Here is a 17,184-nt window from a genome sequence, read left to right on the forward strand (position 1 = left end):
TAATCAAATATCAAATTGTATCCATTACCAAGATAAAGCTCCTAAAGACCTCTTCGCCCCCAAACCCCCCTGTGACAAGTTTCTCTCCTGTTGAAAAGAAATAAAAAAAGGAATTGTTCCTTCTTCTAGCATTGTGACTGCCTATGGCCCCTGGTCTGAGCATTGATTACTTTATCTTATGGTGACTGATAGATAGATGATTCACTTACTTAAAAAAATGTATTTGTTGTAAGTTGCTTTGGATGAAGGCGTCTGCTAAATGCCATAAATGTAAATAAATGTTAATAAAGTTTTTAACAGTCAAAACAAACTGACACATTGCTAAATAAGTCTGTTGGATGTTTCTGAAAATTGGAACGCAAATGTCTGTAGGATGACCCTTGTTGGCTCTGTGTGCTATTCTATCGTTTTTATGATGCTCTGTAATGCATATGAACTGATACGACAAATTGAACTGAAGAATAGAAAGAACAGCACAATTTAAAGCCACACACTTGAAGGGTCGGGGCAGAAGAGGTTATAGGTCAACTTAAGAGTTTGGTGCCCCAGCAGCCATTGTATGTAAATAAAGGCCTAGATATAGAAGCGGGGTAGTAGTTACCCTGAGTAATGGGCCACACGCTGACAATGATTTGTAATAGATCACAATAGCTATAGATGGACTAATTGGTTGATGCTGTGTTATAACCTGCTTAATGCAACACATCCTTATAACACCATATACATATATACTAATGTATACACAATGTGATGATGAATCCTAATGGAGGATCGGGCAAAAGAGGTCAAAAGTCAATTTAAGAGATTGGTGCCTAGGCAGCCATTGAATGTAAATAAAGGCCCCGAATAATGATACTATTGCTCTGTTTGACATACTTTCTGTTATCAACATTTTGATAATAGAACAGAGCCTCTTTGTCTGTGAGGGTGAAGTCATATGCAGGTGTCCAGCATTAATTAGAGAAGTGTTTTACTCCTTAATGTTATCTTGTGGGACCCGGAGCGTTTGTGGTCCGCAGAGCATGGCCCAAGGCAAGATAAGACGGTGTGAAGAGATAGCTCATTATTTGGTCAAGGTCTCACTTTTGCACTTGACGATGTAAATAGCTCACTGTTGATTTGAACTTGTTACGGTGTTCTAATATGATAGGCTGATTGTGACACCTCCCACCATCCCAGTATACCAATCAGTGCAACGCTAAATCTGACGTAGAACTTATAACTTACACTTATAACGTATAACTGAATGCGCAGGGGAATTTTTGAGAAATGACTGAATACTTGTATGCTTGAATACTCGTCATCAGCAATGTCTCCCAGGCCTGTTCGACCAATAAACATCACCTCTACTCAGCAAATCCACCGTCTGATATCTCTTCATTATTGACCACTTCAAGGTGTTCTTCACTCTGGAAGATGTCCACACCATCAAAGAGTGGTTCACCAACAAAGGAATGACATACCATTAGAGCAGCACAGGCTGCTTTGTATTAACATGATTCGAAGTGCAATATTATTTGTTTGCAACGTTTTGACAAAACATACATTTTGCCAATACTACAATCGTAGTATGGCTGTGAAAAGATGAGAGAGTTATACTATACTCTTTAAGCCATACTCATCCAAATAAAGAGGGTCATTTCATTATTTGAAATGTCTACAAATCTTCTAGAATGTGGAAACATGACAAACAGAGATGATACTGAACCACGGAGCCACACGGTGGCGTCGTCCAGAACCTGGACAGCGACCGATCCGGTCCGTTCTGTTCCGTGACGTGATGTGACGTGACGTGCCGGTACGTGCACCGGATATACGCAACCGAGTGGATTTAAATGTGCTTTTATTTCTCTGGCAGGAGATCTCGATCGAAGAGAAATGGATTTTCCTTTTGTGATATGAAGAGGAAAAAGGTCCACATGTGATGACACCGACTCTCACGGCGTGACAGGCCGTCATACTTGGTTTCGAGGTAAGGGACCTCCACCCTGCTGATCCTAGAGTCGTGGAACATATGGATGGTAGAATGGAGCCGGCTGGTCATAGTACAGACCTTCCCCGGAAACCTGCTAGTTACATTTTACATTTATGGCATTTAGCAAAGCGATTTACGCCTTTATCCAAAGCGATTTACAACAAATCCATTTGTTTAAGTAAGTGAATCATCTATCCATCAGTCATCGTAAGATAAAGTAATCAATGCTCGGACCAGGGGCCATAGGCAGTCACAATGCTAGAGACAGTTCGCTACATTGTTGCAGTTTATTGTCCATCTAAATCAGTATTTTATTTTTTTGTTGATAATAAACCTATTGTTTTTTATTTTTTATTTTGTTATTACAGCGTCTGAATCGAGCTATTAAGACTGTCTCTCCCGTTGGGCAAACAAGTAAGCTTACATAGCGCTATAATAGATAACATCGGCCTCGTTGGGGAAAGGTTTATGGTACGTTTAGATTGAATGCAGGTGTTGACCCGTTATAACACCGTTCTATTATATACGAGTCAAACTTTTCATATCACACCAATGTTTGCCCGGGTCCCCCTAGACTGAATTTAGAAGAATTTCACTCGGCCGATTGGCAATGTTGTGGTAGAGAGAGTAACACTCAGCATGATTCAGGATGGTCCCCTACTCTCTCGCCTCTTTCCACATGGTCTAAATCCTTCCCCCATCTCCAGATAACCCAAACCTGCCATCCAGCAGTACGGGAAAGGAACACCTGGACCACACAGCTTCCACCATGGCAAGGTGACAGCCCGATGACATATGGCACGGTAATACACACTGCCTGAACATGTCTTTGACATATTTAACTAACAATTTAACTATAATCTCTCTTTATATGTTTTAAATAACTTTAACTATAATCTCTATTTTTCTTTTATTTAACTATAACTAACGCAGTGAAGGTGTGCAGAATTTAGATGTCAAGATGTGTCACACAGGTGCTATTTGTATGATGTCATACAGTAACTTTATGAGAGCTTTGTAGCTTCATGTGTGTGTCTGAGAGTGTGTGTGTGTTGTTATTAGTTTAACTGTGTGTTTAGTGGTAAATCTGTGGCTCGAACAATGAACAAGGCTCCTTTCCTCTCCTCTGGTCCTCTACAGGATCAGTTTCTCCTGCCTGCCGGCCTCATGGTACTGCAGTGTGTCCCTGCTGTCCCTGGGCTGCGTGCCCAGACAGAGGGTGTTCCTGGTGGTATTCCTGGCCTGCTCTGCCCTGCTTCTGCTGGGCCTGTATCAGACCCAGCTCTGGGGGCCCCCACACAGGAGGGCCAGCGTCAACAAGTAAGTGACGCAGAGATCTCTGGAGGAGGAGGAGGAGGAGGAGGAGGAGGAAGGAGGAGGAAGACTCTTTAAAGGACAGAATATATACAATATTGTCCAGTTTGTTTGTTTGTTTGTTTGTTTACCTGAGACAGCCGTCACACAGTCTGACACACAATAGCAAGCTAGCTACCCATAATCATTAAAAATATTTAAGTTGGTTCAGCCCACTACTTTTGGGGCACCCCCTAGATTCACTGTCAAATTCCAACCAGGGAGGTGGCTGAGGAGTGTTAAAGGGGGAAGGAGTGTTAAAGGGGACTCGTCTCTACAGTCCAGACCTTCTCTAAACAATGTCTGGGTTTGGATGACCATCAAATGATACTGTGACAGAATGTAAAGGAAGTGTTCCCTCTTCTTTAGATACCTCTCTATAGTGGAGACCATGGAGTCAACTGATGTCAACAACCATGCATTGAACTATGGGATAGTGGTGGACTGTGGCAGCAGTGGAAGCAGGGTGTTTGTTTACTACTGGCCCCCCCACAACGGGAACCCCCACACCCTGCTGGACATCCGCCAGATGAGGGACCACGACCGCACCCCCGTGGTCAAGAAGATTAAACCTGGTAAAATAAGAGTTTTACTGTCCCGAAGGACATTTTTCGTGGACACACAGGAGGGATGGGGAGCGGTGGGGGCATGGATGGTCTGAAATACTGTAAAATACTTGAGCTGCACTTGATTTAGTTCACAATGGAACCAAATGGAATAGCCTCAAAAAGCGCAAACTCCAAAATCAGGCACACCTGTAATACTTCATGTGAATTTGACCCAGGTCTGGTTGGCTGCGGCACCAGCAGTTTTGTGACAGTTGCGGTGTTATTTGGATGCAGATTAGAGCGTTGACAACAGTGGCTATAACAACAGTCGTAGACTGTGTATGTGAAGGACACATGAGATTAGTGTGTTTCACGTGACAACAAAATGTTCCGAGCTCTAGAGACTGCCTGGGAAAGTAAAAGGTTGAATACACATGGAGGGTTGGTTTCCCAGAAACAGATTACGCCTAGTCCTAGACTAAAATTTCAATGGAGAATTGCCATTGAAACTGTAATTTAGTCCAGGACGAGTCTTAATCTTTGTCTGGGACACTGCCCTTCCTTAGAGTGTGTAATGTTGCTCAACTTTTGATTGGGACTACAACAGCAGCACCCTTGTTAAATGGCCAGAACATACGTGTGTTTCTCTCTATGGTTGGTTAGTTGAACACGTTGACTGTTTTATCACAGTCACAGACATGTCAGATAAGATACAGCAGGTATGTTCCCGAGGTAGTGGCAGGGCACTTTGGACCTTGAGGGGGGGGGGGGGGGGGGGGGGGTACGTACCATAAATCATAAAACATAATAAATGAGTTTGTAGTACTGAAATTCAAGTTCTTTCCCCTTGGGATCCACATATCTTCTACAGTTCCATAGTAAACCAGCCCTTCCATCGGTGCTTGTCTTTCCCCAGGCATATCGTCCCTGGCTCTGAGTCCAGACCAAGCCAGTGACTACCTCCAGCCTCTCCTCAGCTTCGCAGCTGCTCACGTTCCCAGGAAGAAGCACAAGGAGACGCCCCTCTACATCCTGTGCACCGCCGGCATGAGGCTGCTGCCGGAGAGGTAGGCCTCACATCCACAACCCCCTCAAGGCTGCGTTCAGGACAGTGCAAACAAACTCAAAAGGTTGCAGAGAGACATGTCACGAATAGAGCTGAAATGATGTCCTACTCTTCATGAAGGACCCTTCTTATCGTTTGGTAATGTTCATACACACATAATGTTCATAGTATGCTCATTTACCTCTCTCTTTCCTACCACCCTTCTTTTTTCTCTCACTCACTCACTCACTCACTCACACACACACACACACACACACACACACACACACACACACACACACACACACACACAGTGAGCAGGCTGCCATACTGGAGGACCTGGTGACGGATGTACCCCTGGAGTTTGACTTCCTGTTTTCAAGGTCCCATGCAGAGGTGATCTCTGGGAAGCAGGAAGGTGAGAGAGCACTGGAGCAATAGAAGTAGGAGGTCTCCCAGACCTTAGTCACTGACCTGAGGTCAGTTGTGTGTTTTCCTTCCTAATGGTTAAGGTTAGGATTTGGGGACGGTAAGCAGGTTCAGGTGGCTAATATACCGGGCCGTGTTCAGGTGGCTAATATACCGGGCCGTGTTCAGGTGGCTAATATACCGGGCCTTGTTCAGGTGGCTAATATACCGGGCCTTGTTCAGGTGGCTAATATACCGGGCCGTGTTCAGGTGGCTAAACGTTGTGCTATGTTTTGCAACAAAACTAACTGAACGACACATTCTCTCTCTCTCAACGGTGCGCGGCATTCTTGAACGTTCTTGGAAGCGGTTTGCTCCTGTTTTGTAGGCGTCGCAGGGCATGATGGGCTCGTGAAAATCATGGTGCAGCAAACACCCAATCACCCCCCATCGCTCCTACCGTTCCCCAACTGGTCTTTCAAAATACAACCGTTTTCGTTCAATTAAACATAGCATAACGTCTGTGGCCTGCTGAACGAGGCCCTGGTATGCCTGTGTGTTTATCAATTCAATTCACTAACTTTCAATTACTTTTGTCAATTCAATTCAATAACTGAATTTCCTATTACATGTGGCATTAATGCTGTCTCTCTGCCCTCAGGTGTGTATGCATGGATTGGCATTAACTTTGTTCTCGGGCGCTTTGACCACGCAGAAGAGGGTAAGTGTCAAGTGAAGGTTTCGGTGACGACAACTTAGGTTTCCATCAGATTCTCGAATTCTCTCAACTTCCCTGACGTGTACACTCGTTCCCAAACCCCTGCATGCATTCGATTGGTGGAAGCATAGGCTAGAGGGAGTATCCAACATATTTCCAACGTATCCCACAGTCCTTTCCTTTTAAATCCACAAGGGGGAGGAAACGAGCACACATACACACAGGTGTGTGAATTTGCTCTACCAAAATTGTTCATCAGGTTTCCGATTTTGTACATGGAGTTGCATGTTCCTTTGGACACCACTAAAAGCAAAGAGGAAGCCGATGATTGGCCTCTTTTGTATATCGGAGTATTACTACGTGCATGTATGTTTCCCTGACACAGATTAAACCTAGTTCTGGACTAAAAAGCACTTTCAATGGAGAATCTCTATGAGAAACCAGCCCATTCTGTACATATCTGCATTTAACCAACAACCCTCCATTGAAATGGTCTGTGGATGATTTGATTTTATCAGAGGAAGATGCAATGGTTGAGGTCACAACTGGGTCACTGAACCACGACCCAATCAACCGCCGGCGCACTGTGGGTATCATGGACATGGGCGGAGCCTCCCTGCAGATAGCCTATGAGGTGCCCAGCGCTGTTACCTTCAGCTCACCTGAGCAGGTAAGGGAGGAGGGATTGTTGTCATTGCCCCTTTATGTATCATTTAAACAAAGAATGCTGTCTGATTCTCTACCCTTCTCACTGAAGTGTGAAATCATTCACCCCCCCCCCCATGAATTCACTTCTAAATGGATGAGGGAGATGACTGTGTGCAAACTTCAAGTATCTACAGTACCCTCCATAGGTATTGGAAAGTGTCCTCGATAAGTATTCTTTTGGTGCTATACTCCAACAGTTTGGATTTTAAATCAAACAATTACTATGACATTAAAGTAGAGATTCTCAGCTTTAATTCAGTGATTTCTTTTTCCCAAAAACCCATTGAATTAAAACATATATATACTCTTTAATAATCATAAATATGACTCCAGTACCTTTAATTTGCTGATGCTGCTTTCTGGAACAGGCCCCAGGGATTAGGTTTGAGAGTTGGACTGTAGCATAGCACTTAAGAGCTGAATAAATCTTTGTGAGATGGACAAATGAGCAACATTTCATGCAACGAAGCCTGTCCATGGACCAGGGGTTGGGGTTAGACTCTACCTAACCACAAAGATAGATACTGTATCTATAGTTCTCTCCTTATCTCGCAGAGCCAGACAGTGTGCTTATATTAGATTAGTTCTCTCCAAACAGCTTTTGAGTACAGAAGAGTTCACAACAGCATAGTTTTTCAATTTAGGTGTAAAATAGTGCGCTATCCCTTAATGGTTCCTCTGTCTCCCCCTGCAGGAGGAGGCTGGGAAGAGCCTGCTGGCGGAGTTTAACCTGGGCTGTGACGTGGACCACACGCAGCACGTCTACCGCGTCTACGTCACCACCTTCCTGGGCTTTGGGGGGAACATGGCACGACAACGCTATGAGGACCAGCTGGTTAACAGCACGTTCGCCAGAAACGGGTACGCACACGCACACACTTCACTCACTCTCTCTGTCTCTGTCTGTCTCTCTCTCTCTCTCTCTCTTTCACTCTCCTTATTCTAACTTTAAAGGATGATCACTATCAATCATCTTTAAGACATATGCATCTTGTGTCAAGTTTGAATTTCAATGCAAACATTTCTAAAGCTCCTCGATTTTCCATGGCTTGATTCTTTAACTCGTTTAAAACCTCACCATGTGGGTTTGACCTCCTGGTGGGTTCAGATTGACTGGTGACCCAACAGGCAAAGCCGAGGAAACGCCCTACCTGGACCCTTGTCTGCCTGTGGGCCTATCGGACGCCGTTCAGCGTGACGGCCACACCCTCCATCTGAGGGGGCAGGGGGACTGGGGCCGCTGTCAGGGGGCCGTCCGGCCCTTCCTAGGGCTCCACAACGGGACCATGTCTCCCCGAGGGGTGTACCAGGCCCCCATCGACTTCAGCAACAGCGAGTTCTACGGCTTCTCCGAGTTCTTCTACTGCACCGAGGACGTCCTGAGGATGGGCGGCCCGTACGACAGCGACAAGTACCTACGAGCTGCCACGGTAACCCCACACGGGCGGGCGAATATGGAATTATTCGAAAAAACAATCCGATTTTTAGTGCCACTTCAGTCTCTAGTTCTGTTCCGATTCCTTGCCCCTCTACCTGAAGCATGTGCTCATTCCTCTGATTTTCCTGTGTTGTATGGATGTAAACATGGTCATGGAGAAAGTTTCAACCATATGTGTTCCCTCCGGGGAGTGTGGTAGGGAGTTGTTTTGTGAACTTGTTTTAGCTCTGGGATCTTTCAGAGAAGTAACCTGCTTTTGGCTGTTCTGTAGGAGTACTGCGCCACCCAGTGGTCGACGTTGAAACAACGTCTGGACAGCAAGCTCTTCTCTCAGCAAGCAGACTTCTCCAGACTCAAGTGAGCAAACACCTTGAAACAAACTCATGATTTTCTGATATATCTGTGCTGTTGTTGATGGTTTAAGTGTAAATATTTTTGTTATTTACCTGTGCCCTGAAGCCGCGTCTTCATGGACGTTACGAAATAACACATGCACTTAAGCACAGAAGTACATATTTATTTTTTTGGTATGTTTCAAAATAGTGAACCATCCCTTTAACTGGAAAAACTCACCTATTTGTTATTCTTTGATAACAGCAAAACAGTCATGTCTTATTATCTTTTATCTGATTGTAAAGTGATTTTGGGTGTCTAGAATGGCCCCTAACAACAAAAAGGTATCACTATTATTATTTTTTGTAGTAGTAGTCGTAGTATTTATTTATTTATTATATGTATGTTTCCTTGGCCAGGAACCAGTGCTTTAAGTCAGCATGGGTGTATGAAGTGCTGCACTCAGGCTTCCGCTTCCCAAAAGACTACCCCAGCCTGAAGACGGCCCAGCTGGTCTACGACAAAGAGGTGCAGTGGACCCTGGGGGCCATTCTGTTCAAAACCCGCTTCCTGCCACTCAGGTGAGGACTTCCTGGATGGAACACCTGAGAGAACCCAATCATAATCCACCACAGCTATCACATGATTACTCTAATCTGGACTGGTGATTTACGGCAATGGGATGTTACACAATGACTTCATCGTGTGTGTGTGTGTGTGTGCGTGCGTGCGTGCGTGCGTGCGTGCGTGCGTGCACCTGCGTAAGTAATGGGACAGTGAAGCATTTTTTCTTGTTTTGGCTCTACAGTCTACTACAGGATTGGATTTGAAATCAAACAATTACTATGGAGTTAAAGTAGAGATTCTTATCTTTTATTTGATGGTATTTGTGTACATATTGGTTTCATCATTCAGAAACAACACTTTTTATGAATAGTCACCCTATTTCAGGGTAGTCAAAAGTGATGGGACGGATTTATCAAATGTCCAAATTAAGCCCTCATGTCTGGCATTTGGTCGACAATCCTTTGAATGCAATAACTGCCTGAAGTCTGTGACCCTGAGAATCTCTACTACTCTACTCTACTACTATTTGATTCAAATCCAAACTGTTGGAGTGTAGAGCATGCATGCCTTCCTCCACGTCCACAGTTCCTCATGTGTATCTCCATCTCCCCCTTGTGTCCCCCAGGGACCTGCAGCAGGAGGCCTTCCGCCAGGCCCACCCCAGCTGGTTGCGCTTCTCCTTCGTGTACAACCACTACCTGTTCTTCGCCTGCATCCTGGTGGTGCTGCTGGCCATCCTCCTCTACATCCTCCGCCTGCGGAGGATCCACCAGCGAGAGCAGAGGCAGGCTGAGGCCCTGGACTTGCTGTGGGCTGAAGAGGGAGAGGCGCTCATGGCTTGATTAGGGAGCCATGACAGATCTAGGCTCAGCTTACCCGCTGCGAACAGTGGCCTTTCACTGTGAAGGGGAAAGACGCAACACTGACCTCAGATCAGCATCTAGGCGAGGGGAGGAGGGGAGGAGGGGGGGAGGGGTCACCGAGGTTGAACAGTAGAGGTGAATGTGGCCACTCCCCCAAGATTGTTTGTATTCATTGGAACCCTGAGTAAGCAGGATGGAACGTGGGAATTGGACCTGTTCGCTAAGGACCTGGGAAGAAGGAAGGGACATTCCATTTGCGATTAGTTCATGTGGACAGAGCTTTGTTTCAAAAGAACATTCCGATCATACAAGTATGAGCAGAGTAAAATCCCAACAGATGTGAACATTTTAAATGACTCGTTTACCTGTTTCAGAGCCATTTTGAAAGACTGTGAGGAAGGAGGCCATTTTGATAAGAGCCATTTCATTTTGTATGTCTCCTCTTGCAGCTTGAGAGTGGGCCGTTATGTAGGCCTTTTCCTGTGTAATTTACACCTTGATCAACCGGGTGCCTCCCAGTCAGCTGTGATGCTTATCCAATTGGCCACTGTCACCACGGCTTTGTTTCGTTCCAGAAAGTTGACCTCCAATCTGCCCTCATTCACTCCCCTCCACATCTGGTAGGACTGGGCAGGTGGAAACATGATAACAAAATCATGGTGGAAATGTAGTTCACAAGCCCAGTCCTATCAGATCTGTGAGGGGACGATTGCAGATCAGAGGATGGAACGCAGCCTGTGAGGATATGACATGTTTGTCTGACTAGACTTTCCTCTGAAATTCCCAAGGAAGAAGTTCATTAATAATTCCAATAATTTTAATTGTTGACAGTGGAAAAGCTTCAGATTTCCGTAGAAAAGAAAATCAATGAGGAATTAAATCGTTGCAGAAGGTCATTGAACCTCAACTGTCAAAAATGTTTTTTGATTTTTTTTTCACAAGTCTTGTGATGGTGCAGGGAACAATTTTCTGGAGCCAGTTGATGACAAGCTGAATGAAGAGTATTGAACGGGTTGACAGCATAAAATGAACTGAAATCTATGTATTGTGATTTGCAAATGGTACACACACACACACACACACACACACAGCCCATGTCAAACTGCCAGTGTGTGTTACAAACCAGCTCCTCATCTGCCCTGTACTGTAAATATTCAATCAGTGATTCCTTTTTGGATTATTTTCTGTCATCGATGAGAAAGCTATTGCAATGCTAATCATTTATTGTCAATGTCAGAATTTTGAGTGGTCTCAATCCAATTGAAACTTAGCATTTGTAATTTTAATGTACATTTGACACTTTTCATTCATGTTTGGTTTTACTGTTGAAATGTGATCATGTGGGATTATATGAGTATGTGTCTTTGTTTGACCTCCCTTGTTAGTCTTTGATCACTTTTTTGAAGTTTCTATGGAAGGGGCCCACATTTTGCTACTCCATTTTGAATTGTTGACTCCTAACAAAGGGACCAATCAACTTGGACCATGGTTAGTCTCAGTCAGAGCTGGGCGTTGTGCAATGTTTGGACAATAATGCGAAGAACAGTTCCTAATTCTGGAAGACTCATTTCAACATGGATGTGAAAAACACGAACAAGTCAGTTCTAATAAATCAATGGTTGTTGAAGAAAACATTCCATCCTTGTGACTTCTTTGGAAGTTCCAACACCAGACTGGTTCAACAGGTTGTGGTAATGGCAGTTTCCCGGGCGTGGCAGGCATGGCTAGCATCATGTGTAAATAGGCAGTGCTAATGCTTTTAAAATGGCTATCCTTTCTTTCCTGGCCATTACCCACCTGTGCTTTCATCCTCAGTGCTCCTCCTCCTTCTCCACAAAGTGTACACTCGTTAATTTCTGTTTCCTACAGCACTCCTTTCTTTTTAGATGAATGACGGGGTGAACAAGAATACATTGAGGAGAAAGAGAGAAATCCTTGCTCTTTCTGTCAAATGACTAGCAATGCAGGAAATGAAACAAGGAAGGGAAGGCTTTTAAGAATGTTGGGATGTGGTCCTCGCCCCGATGCTCTGGAGGCCTCTCCCGCCAGTCGGACCAAAAGGAACACATAGTAGGATGTTTATTTTAAAAATATACTTTAATACAACAGCTGCATATAAATATTAAAATATACATTATACAGGTGTACAGAACACTCACACAAAACAAACAAAAAATATTAGGCTTCTATTTGTACGGCACTTTGTTTTTTTTCTTGTTGCTTTTTCACTATTTTGTTTTTCATTATGGTTACTGAGAAAGGAGTTGTACATAGGCATGTTATTAAGGAGCATTGCAAAGTCCAAAGCCTTATTGTAGTATTGTGATAACTGGGTTATTCAAGACAGAAGGAGGGTTGGGGGGGATACAGAGGGGGGTGGGGGGTTGCTGTACAGTATATGACATGGCGTTCTGGAATGTATCCTTGTTTGTCGTCCCGTTTCAGAGGCTCCTCCTCTCATGTCCAGGAATATCCACTCCCCTTCGTAGCTCTCTTATTCAATTCAAAACAACAACAAAAAAATCATTGGTTTTTGCTGCGGATGGTGAGTCTCTCCCTCTGTCTAGGAGCGTTTAAATGGGAGTTTAGGTGACGGATCTGGGAGTCCCCGAGCTCTCTCTCTCCTGTCTCGTTGGCCCCTGGTCTTTGAAACAGGAGAGCCTATCTCTGTAAGGACAATGGCAGTAGGCAGGACAGGGACAGGCACTCGGGGGGTCAGCATAATCCCACCAGTGTAGTTTTACAGACCCTATTCAGCACGTTAGCGTAGCACACAGGCCTACACACACACACACTTTGTGAGGGAGATTTCACCTTCATTCCTTCAACCATTTTAAATCAATGGAAAGGAATATTGTTCCCGTCTTCAAAAGAGCAACCGGAACACGTGTCCTAAGCACAGACAAACATTTTTTTCTTTTTTTTTTTCTTTAAGTTGACAGTACTTTGCTTTTTCACATTTTCAACCACTTAATATAAATTTGGCAGAAAATGTCTTCCAAAAATTCGGAAGTAATACAGTGAGATACTTTGTCATGTTTAAAGTGGAATTTAATCAAGCCCTTGTATTGAGTGCTCCAAGGCATTCTACAATATTTCCTTCTGACAACAGTGACCATATCAGGGAGAGATGAGTTTCTGAATTGGCTAGCTCCCCCTTCCAATGGCAAGTATGTCAGATATGAATCGGATCATTTCTCCTTTTCCCAGGAGTATATTAAATACAAAGTTGTTATCAGCCAGCTTCTCCTTGCTCTCCATAATATGCCAGGGCTCTGATATTCATACAGATCTAGCAGCTTACCCTCACCAAATCCTAAACGTAATCATCAGCGTAAAACCTGACCTTAGAAGAGAATCTAGGGACAGCTGACTTTGATAAGTATCCACCTATAGGCAGTTACCAAGGGTCGACGGAGATCTGAATCTGCCTCCCCTGGCGCCACTCATCGATTCCAGGTACATATAAACATAGCTGTTCTGAGAAGCTGGGTAGCAGGAATGTGAGCGGAGGGTAGGGGCCTTGCCAAGAGCAGCCACTCCCTCTATAGACACACAGTTAACCCTAAACACTGTAGGGGCTGGATGAACAGAAAAAAAAACACAAGTTTAGTGTGGAATAAACCTCTTTCTACCGATATTTCCACGTATTATTATTATTGTTGTTGTTGCAAAAGCAGCGGGAGAGGATGTGAAGGAGGCTGCTGCCAGAGATTGTGTGACTTCACTGGCATGGACTCGTTTTTTTCGCAGTGGAGCGTCGTCACTGAAAAGTATGAGAGAACGCACTAAGCAACTACAGTTACAAACCTACTACAGCTCGCCTCCGTTTTCACCAAAGACGGCGGCAACCAGAAGATTCTTATACTGGCCACACTGACAGACCAGAAGGTGTGGTTTTTGCATGACACACAATACGATTAACGTAGAGAGAGAAACCGATTCGGATTACACTATGTTGTGTGATTCGGGGAAGAACGATGCCCCCTAGAAGCAGTGTCTGACACCAGAGCCACCATTTGTTCCTCCCCCGGTAGACAGTATCTCTTCTCTTAATCCACGGACCATCTGTCTTTGGCATCAGATTCTCTTACAGTGCTTAGGGCTGCGTTCAATAGCAGCAGTGCCACACTCGCGTTCCCCGGTTGTAGCCGATTAGTTGACACAATGGTGCAAAATTAAGTATTTTGGACCATATTTACCGTAAGCTAAAGTAGTTAGTACGATACCTATACTTTTGAGTAAATAGGGGTCTCTGAGTATTGTACACCTCAGCTGGGAGGACCACCACAGCTAGTGCTCCGGAATCTGCACAACCAAAGAGTTAAAACGTAAATGATCCTTGCACTGGTGTGAGCCAGAGATGGAATTTCCATAGGTGTGGAACGTTTTCTGGAACGCTGGCTTTGGAATGCAGCCCCAAGTATCTCAAGGTTGGTTCCCTTCAGAAAACAAAACAGAACAGTATTGCTCAACATCACCATGGTGATCAGTCACTCCCCTCTTGAAGGATGACCTTCGGCTGGACAGGGCCTGTCGTTTGCTGCAGCATTTTATCTTCATTTCATCTGTTGGTTGTTTAAACTAGATCACATCACATCAGACTAACTGGGGCCTGTAGTTTTTGCAGGTTAGGTCACAGTCAGGTAAAACTCTGGGTCCAAGTAGATATCCTCACAGCTAGGTTTTACAACAGGCATACTTGTAGGTCCCCCGTGACTTAGAACTCCAGGCACTTCAGAAAGGCATCAACATGCAAACACATTGCCCATTCTACAGGATGTTCTCAGACAGCTGTACTATCAACAATGATATCTCAGCTCAGGTGTTGCCTTTCACCAAAGCACCACACTAACAAACAAAAAAAGACTTTTTAATCATCTTAAAAAGGTGCAGATACATTTTTTGGGAGGATCCAACAAACCTCTTTGAAGGTGCTTGGTTGTACCCACCGCAGTGCAAATAAGTTTTCCATAACTGGTGCATTTAACAACACAAAAACACCTTGAACACTTGGTGTACACGGTCCAGCTTCTGCAAAGACCACATTTTTAGTTGGCCCAAAAAGGCCAAACTCAAACTCTCTGAGACAAACCCACTATGTGGGACTTGGCTTTGCAAAAAAAACGGAAAAACAGCAACAAACTTAACAAAAACATTTTCCAGCTCTACAACAGTTTTAGACTTTCAAAAACTAGTCATTCAGAAAAAGGTGCACTACAAAAATTCACATCAAGAGTTGAGCAGAGGGCATTGAGGACGCGCGTGCGCACGTGTACACACACACACACACACACACACACACACACACACACACACACACACACACACACACACACACACACACACACACACACACACACACACACACACACACACACACACACACACACACACACACACACACACACACACACACAGCTGAGTTGTAGTGCTAAAGGCAGACCAATGGGAGCTTTCGGTTACTTCCTGAATGCCACTTTACCCAAAGTTCCTCTCAACTTAGGTATTTCGTCTGTCATCCTGATTAATGAATTAGACTTTCGAAAAAATAGTTATCCTTTAAGGAAGTGTAAGGGTAAACATCAAAACGATCAACGTTTCATTAATCAATACTTACGGCACAGTGATAATGATTGGAGGCGTGAGAGGATTGGGTAAGAGCTGGTCATGTCAGGGTCCATTTCGGCAGTTCAAATCATCTTTGGTAGGTTTGATTTAAGGTGCATCGCTTTTTCACTTTTTAAAATTCTATAACCAAAGCTCCACAGTCTTCGCTACAGCTAGCAACTACAGCCACAGGGTGTCCAGCATCTGGGTTGCGTTCAGGAGGGCTAAAACATTCTGGAACGTTTGAGAGAAATATATTGCTTGGACAGAAATGCCATGTAGAGCAAAGCATCATGACAGCTCTGTTCATGGCATTTGAATCGGCAACACTCAGCAATGTTGAACCGTCCTAAACACAACTTGTGACAAGCTCTTGTCACATGTTTCTCAAAGGGGTACAGATATAAAAACATGCTGATTTGTGCCCTCTGTGATAGGCACCAATTACGTTGTTGGGTGGTGAGACCTCCTCCCACTTCCATAAAAACGCTTCCTATCCTCAAATGCCCCTAGCCTAAGCCAACTCCCCTGCCAACATATACAACTACAGTATAACCATCTACAAACAGTGCAATGTCTATTAATAGGCACAATGGGATACAAATACAGCTCACAGAAAGGGATAGATTAACCACACACACATTTATACAGTATGTACGTGCGCACGCGCACACACACACACACACACACACACACGCACACACACGCACACGCTAGCTTGTGGTGGTGAGAAGCCTCAGGAGAGAGTGAGTTACAAACTTCTACTGAAGGGACAGGGGGGGAGGGAGGGGGTGCTGAAACATTCCCCACCTCCCTCCCTCCATCCCCACCTATCCTCCTGGTGACAGAGGCAGTTGGGGAGGGTGGGGGCAGCTGTGTTAGATGGGGTCTCAGAGGCGGGGGGGCTTGACGGGGTGGTGGTGGACGTTGGCGGTGTATTAGCCAGTCGTCTCCTCTTCTGGGGGGGTCTCTTTACCGCCGCCTTGCCCCACAGCACTGGCCTCCAGGATCCTCTGCACAAACTCTTTGGTCCTTCCAGCCACAAGGGGACCTGTGCCACATGCACACACACACACGCGCATACACGCACACACACACACACACACACAGGTTAAGAAGGATTTAAAAAGAGGAATGAGAGCAGGAAAGAGAGAAATGGAAAAGAGAAAGACAGAAAGAGAGCGTTTGCAGGCACAGATAAGAGTGCAACAGATCAACAAGGCCAGTAGACAGACAGACAGACAGACAGACTCCCTCTCCCTCACCGCTGGACTCTTTGAGGATGTCCTCCAGTCTCTGGGTCATCCCTCGCTCGTCTGTGTCTTCCTCCTCACTGCTCTCCACCCTTTGTCGAATCACCTCCTTAATCTGCAACAGCGCCCCCAACAGGTTCTCTGCATGGGGGGGGGGGGATTAACATGTTTTGATGAGTTTCAGTGAGGAGAAACCGCTGTGATCTCCTCTTCTGGGAACGACTGCTAGCGTGTACCTTTAGCATTGTCAGGGATACAGGCCCCTCCCCTTTTAAGACTAAGTTATCACCCATTGCAGTTCACCGTTATGGCCTTTTTGTCTCCACACACACACACACACACACACACTCACACACACACACACA

At 44.9% G+C, this 17,184-nt stretch overlaps 2 protein-coding genes across 9 annotated transcripts in view; one reads left to right on the forward strand and one right to left on the reverse strand.

Moving 5' to 3' along the window:
* The first annotated feature begins 1,835 nt into the window (after positions 1-1,835).
* LOC310821786 (ectonucleoside triphosphate diphosphohydrolase 7-like) lies at positions 1,836-11,697 on the forward strand. 3 transcript variants are annotated; one of them, XM_083693997.1, is made up of 14 exons: positions 1,836-1,972; positions 2,344-2,389; positions 2,683-2,778; positions 3,116-3,295; positions 3,698-3,903; positions 4,793-4,943; positions 5,236-5,339; positions 5,991-6,050; positions 6,566-6,717; positions 7,450-7,616; positions 7,864-8,185; positions 8,465-8,550; positions 8,946-9,107; positions 9,719-11,697. In XM_083693997.1, exons 3-14 carry the CDS (start codon positions 2,771-2,773, stop codon positions 9,933-9,935), a joined length of 1,815 nt encoding a protein of 604 aa, XP_083550123.1. In that variant the 5' UTR covers positions 1,836-1,972; positions 2,344-2,389; positions 2,683-2,770; the 3' UTR covers positions 9,936-11,697. The 3 variants fall into 3 exon arrangements, with proteins under 3 accessions (XP_083550123.1, XP_083550122.1, XP_083550124.1); XM_083693996.1 differs by lacking the exon at positions 2,344-2,389; XM_083693998.1 differs by lacking the exon at positions 2,344-2,389 and having other exon boundaries at positions 2,683-2,752.
* Positions 11,698-12,018: 321 nt separating this feature from the next.
* Positions 12,019-17,184, reverse strand: part of LOC310821651 (uncharacterized protein) — a 17,065-nt gene continuing 11,899 nt past the window's right edge. For all 6 annotated transcript variants that reach the window (XM_083693777.1, XM_083693773.1, XM_083693772.1 and 3 more), the window contains 2 exons: positions 16,832-16,960; positions 12,019-16,617 (listed from right to left, as the gene is read on the reverse strand). In XM_083693777.1, the coding sequence (XP_083549903.1) occupies positions 16,505-16,617; positions 16,832-16,960 (242 nt within the window). In that variant the 3' untranslated portion in view covers positions 12,019-16,504. The remainder of the gene's footprint in view (positions 16,618-16,831; positions 16,961-17,184) is intronic.

The sequence above is a fragment of the Argentina silus genome (assembly GCF_951799395.1).
Source record: "Argentina silus genome assembly, chromosome: 22".
Lineage (NCBI taxonomy): Eukaryota > Metazoa > Chordata > Actinopteri > Argentiniformes > Argentinidae > Argentina > Argentina silus.

Excerpts from the sequence above, each read along its gene's own strand:
- LOC310821786 (XM_083693997.1), top strand. Across the intron at positions 3,904-4,792 it reads GGTCAAGAAGATTAAACCTG|GCATATCGTCCCTGGCTCTG; the intron begins GTAAAATAAGAG and ends GTCTTTCCCCAG. Across the intron at positions 6,718-7,449 it reads CCTTCAGCTCACCTGAGCAG|GAGGAGGCTGGGAAGAGCCT; the intron begins GTAAGGGAGGAG and ends CTCCCCCTGCAG.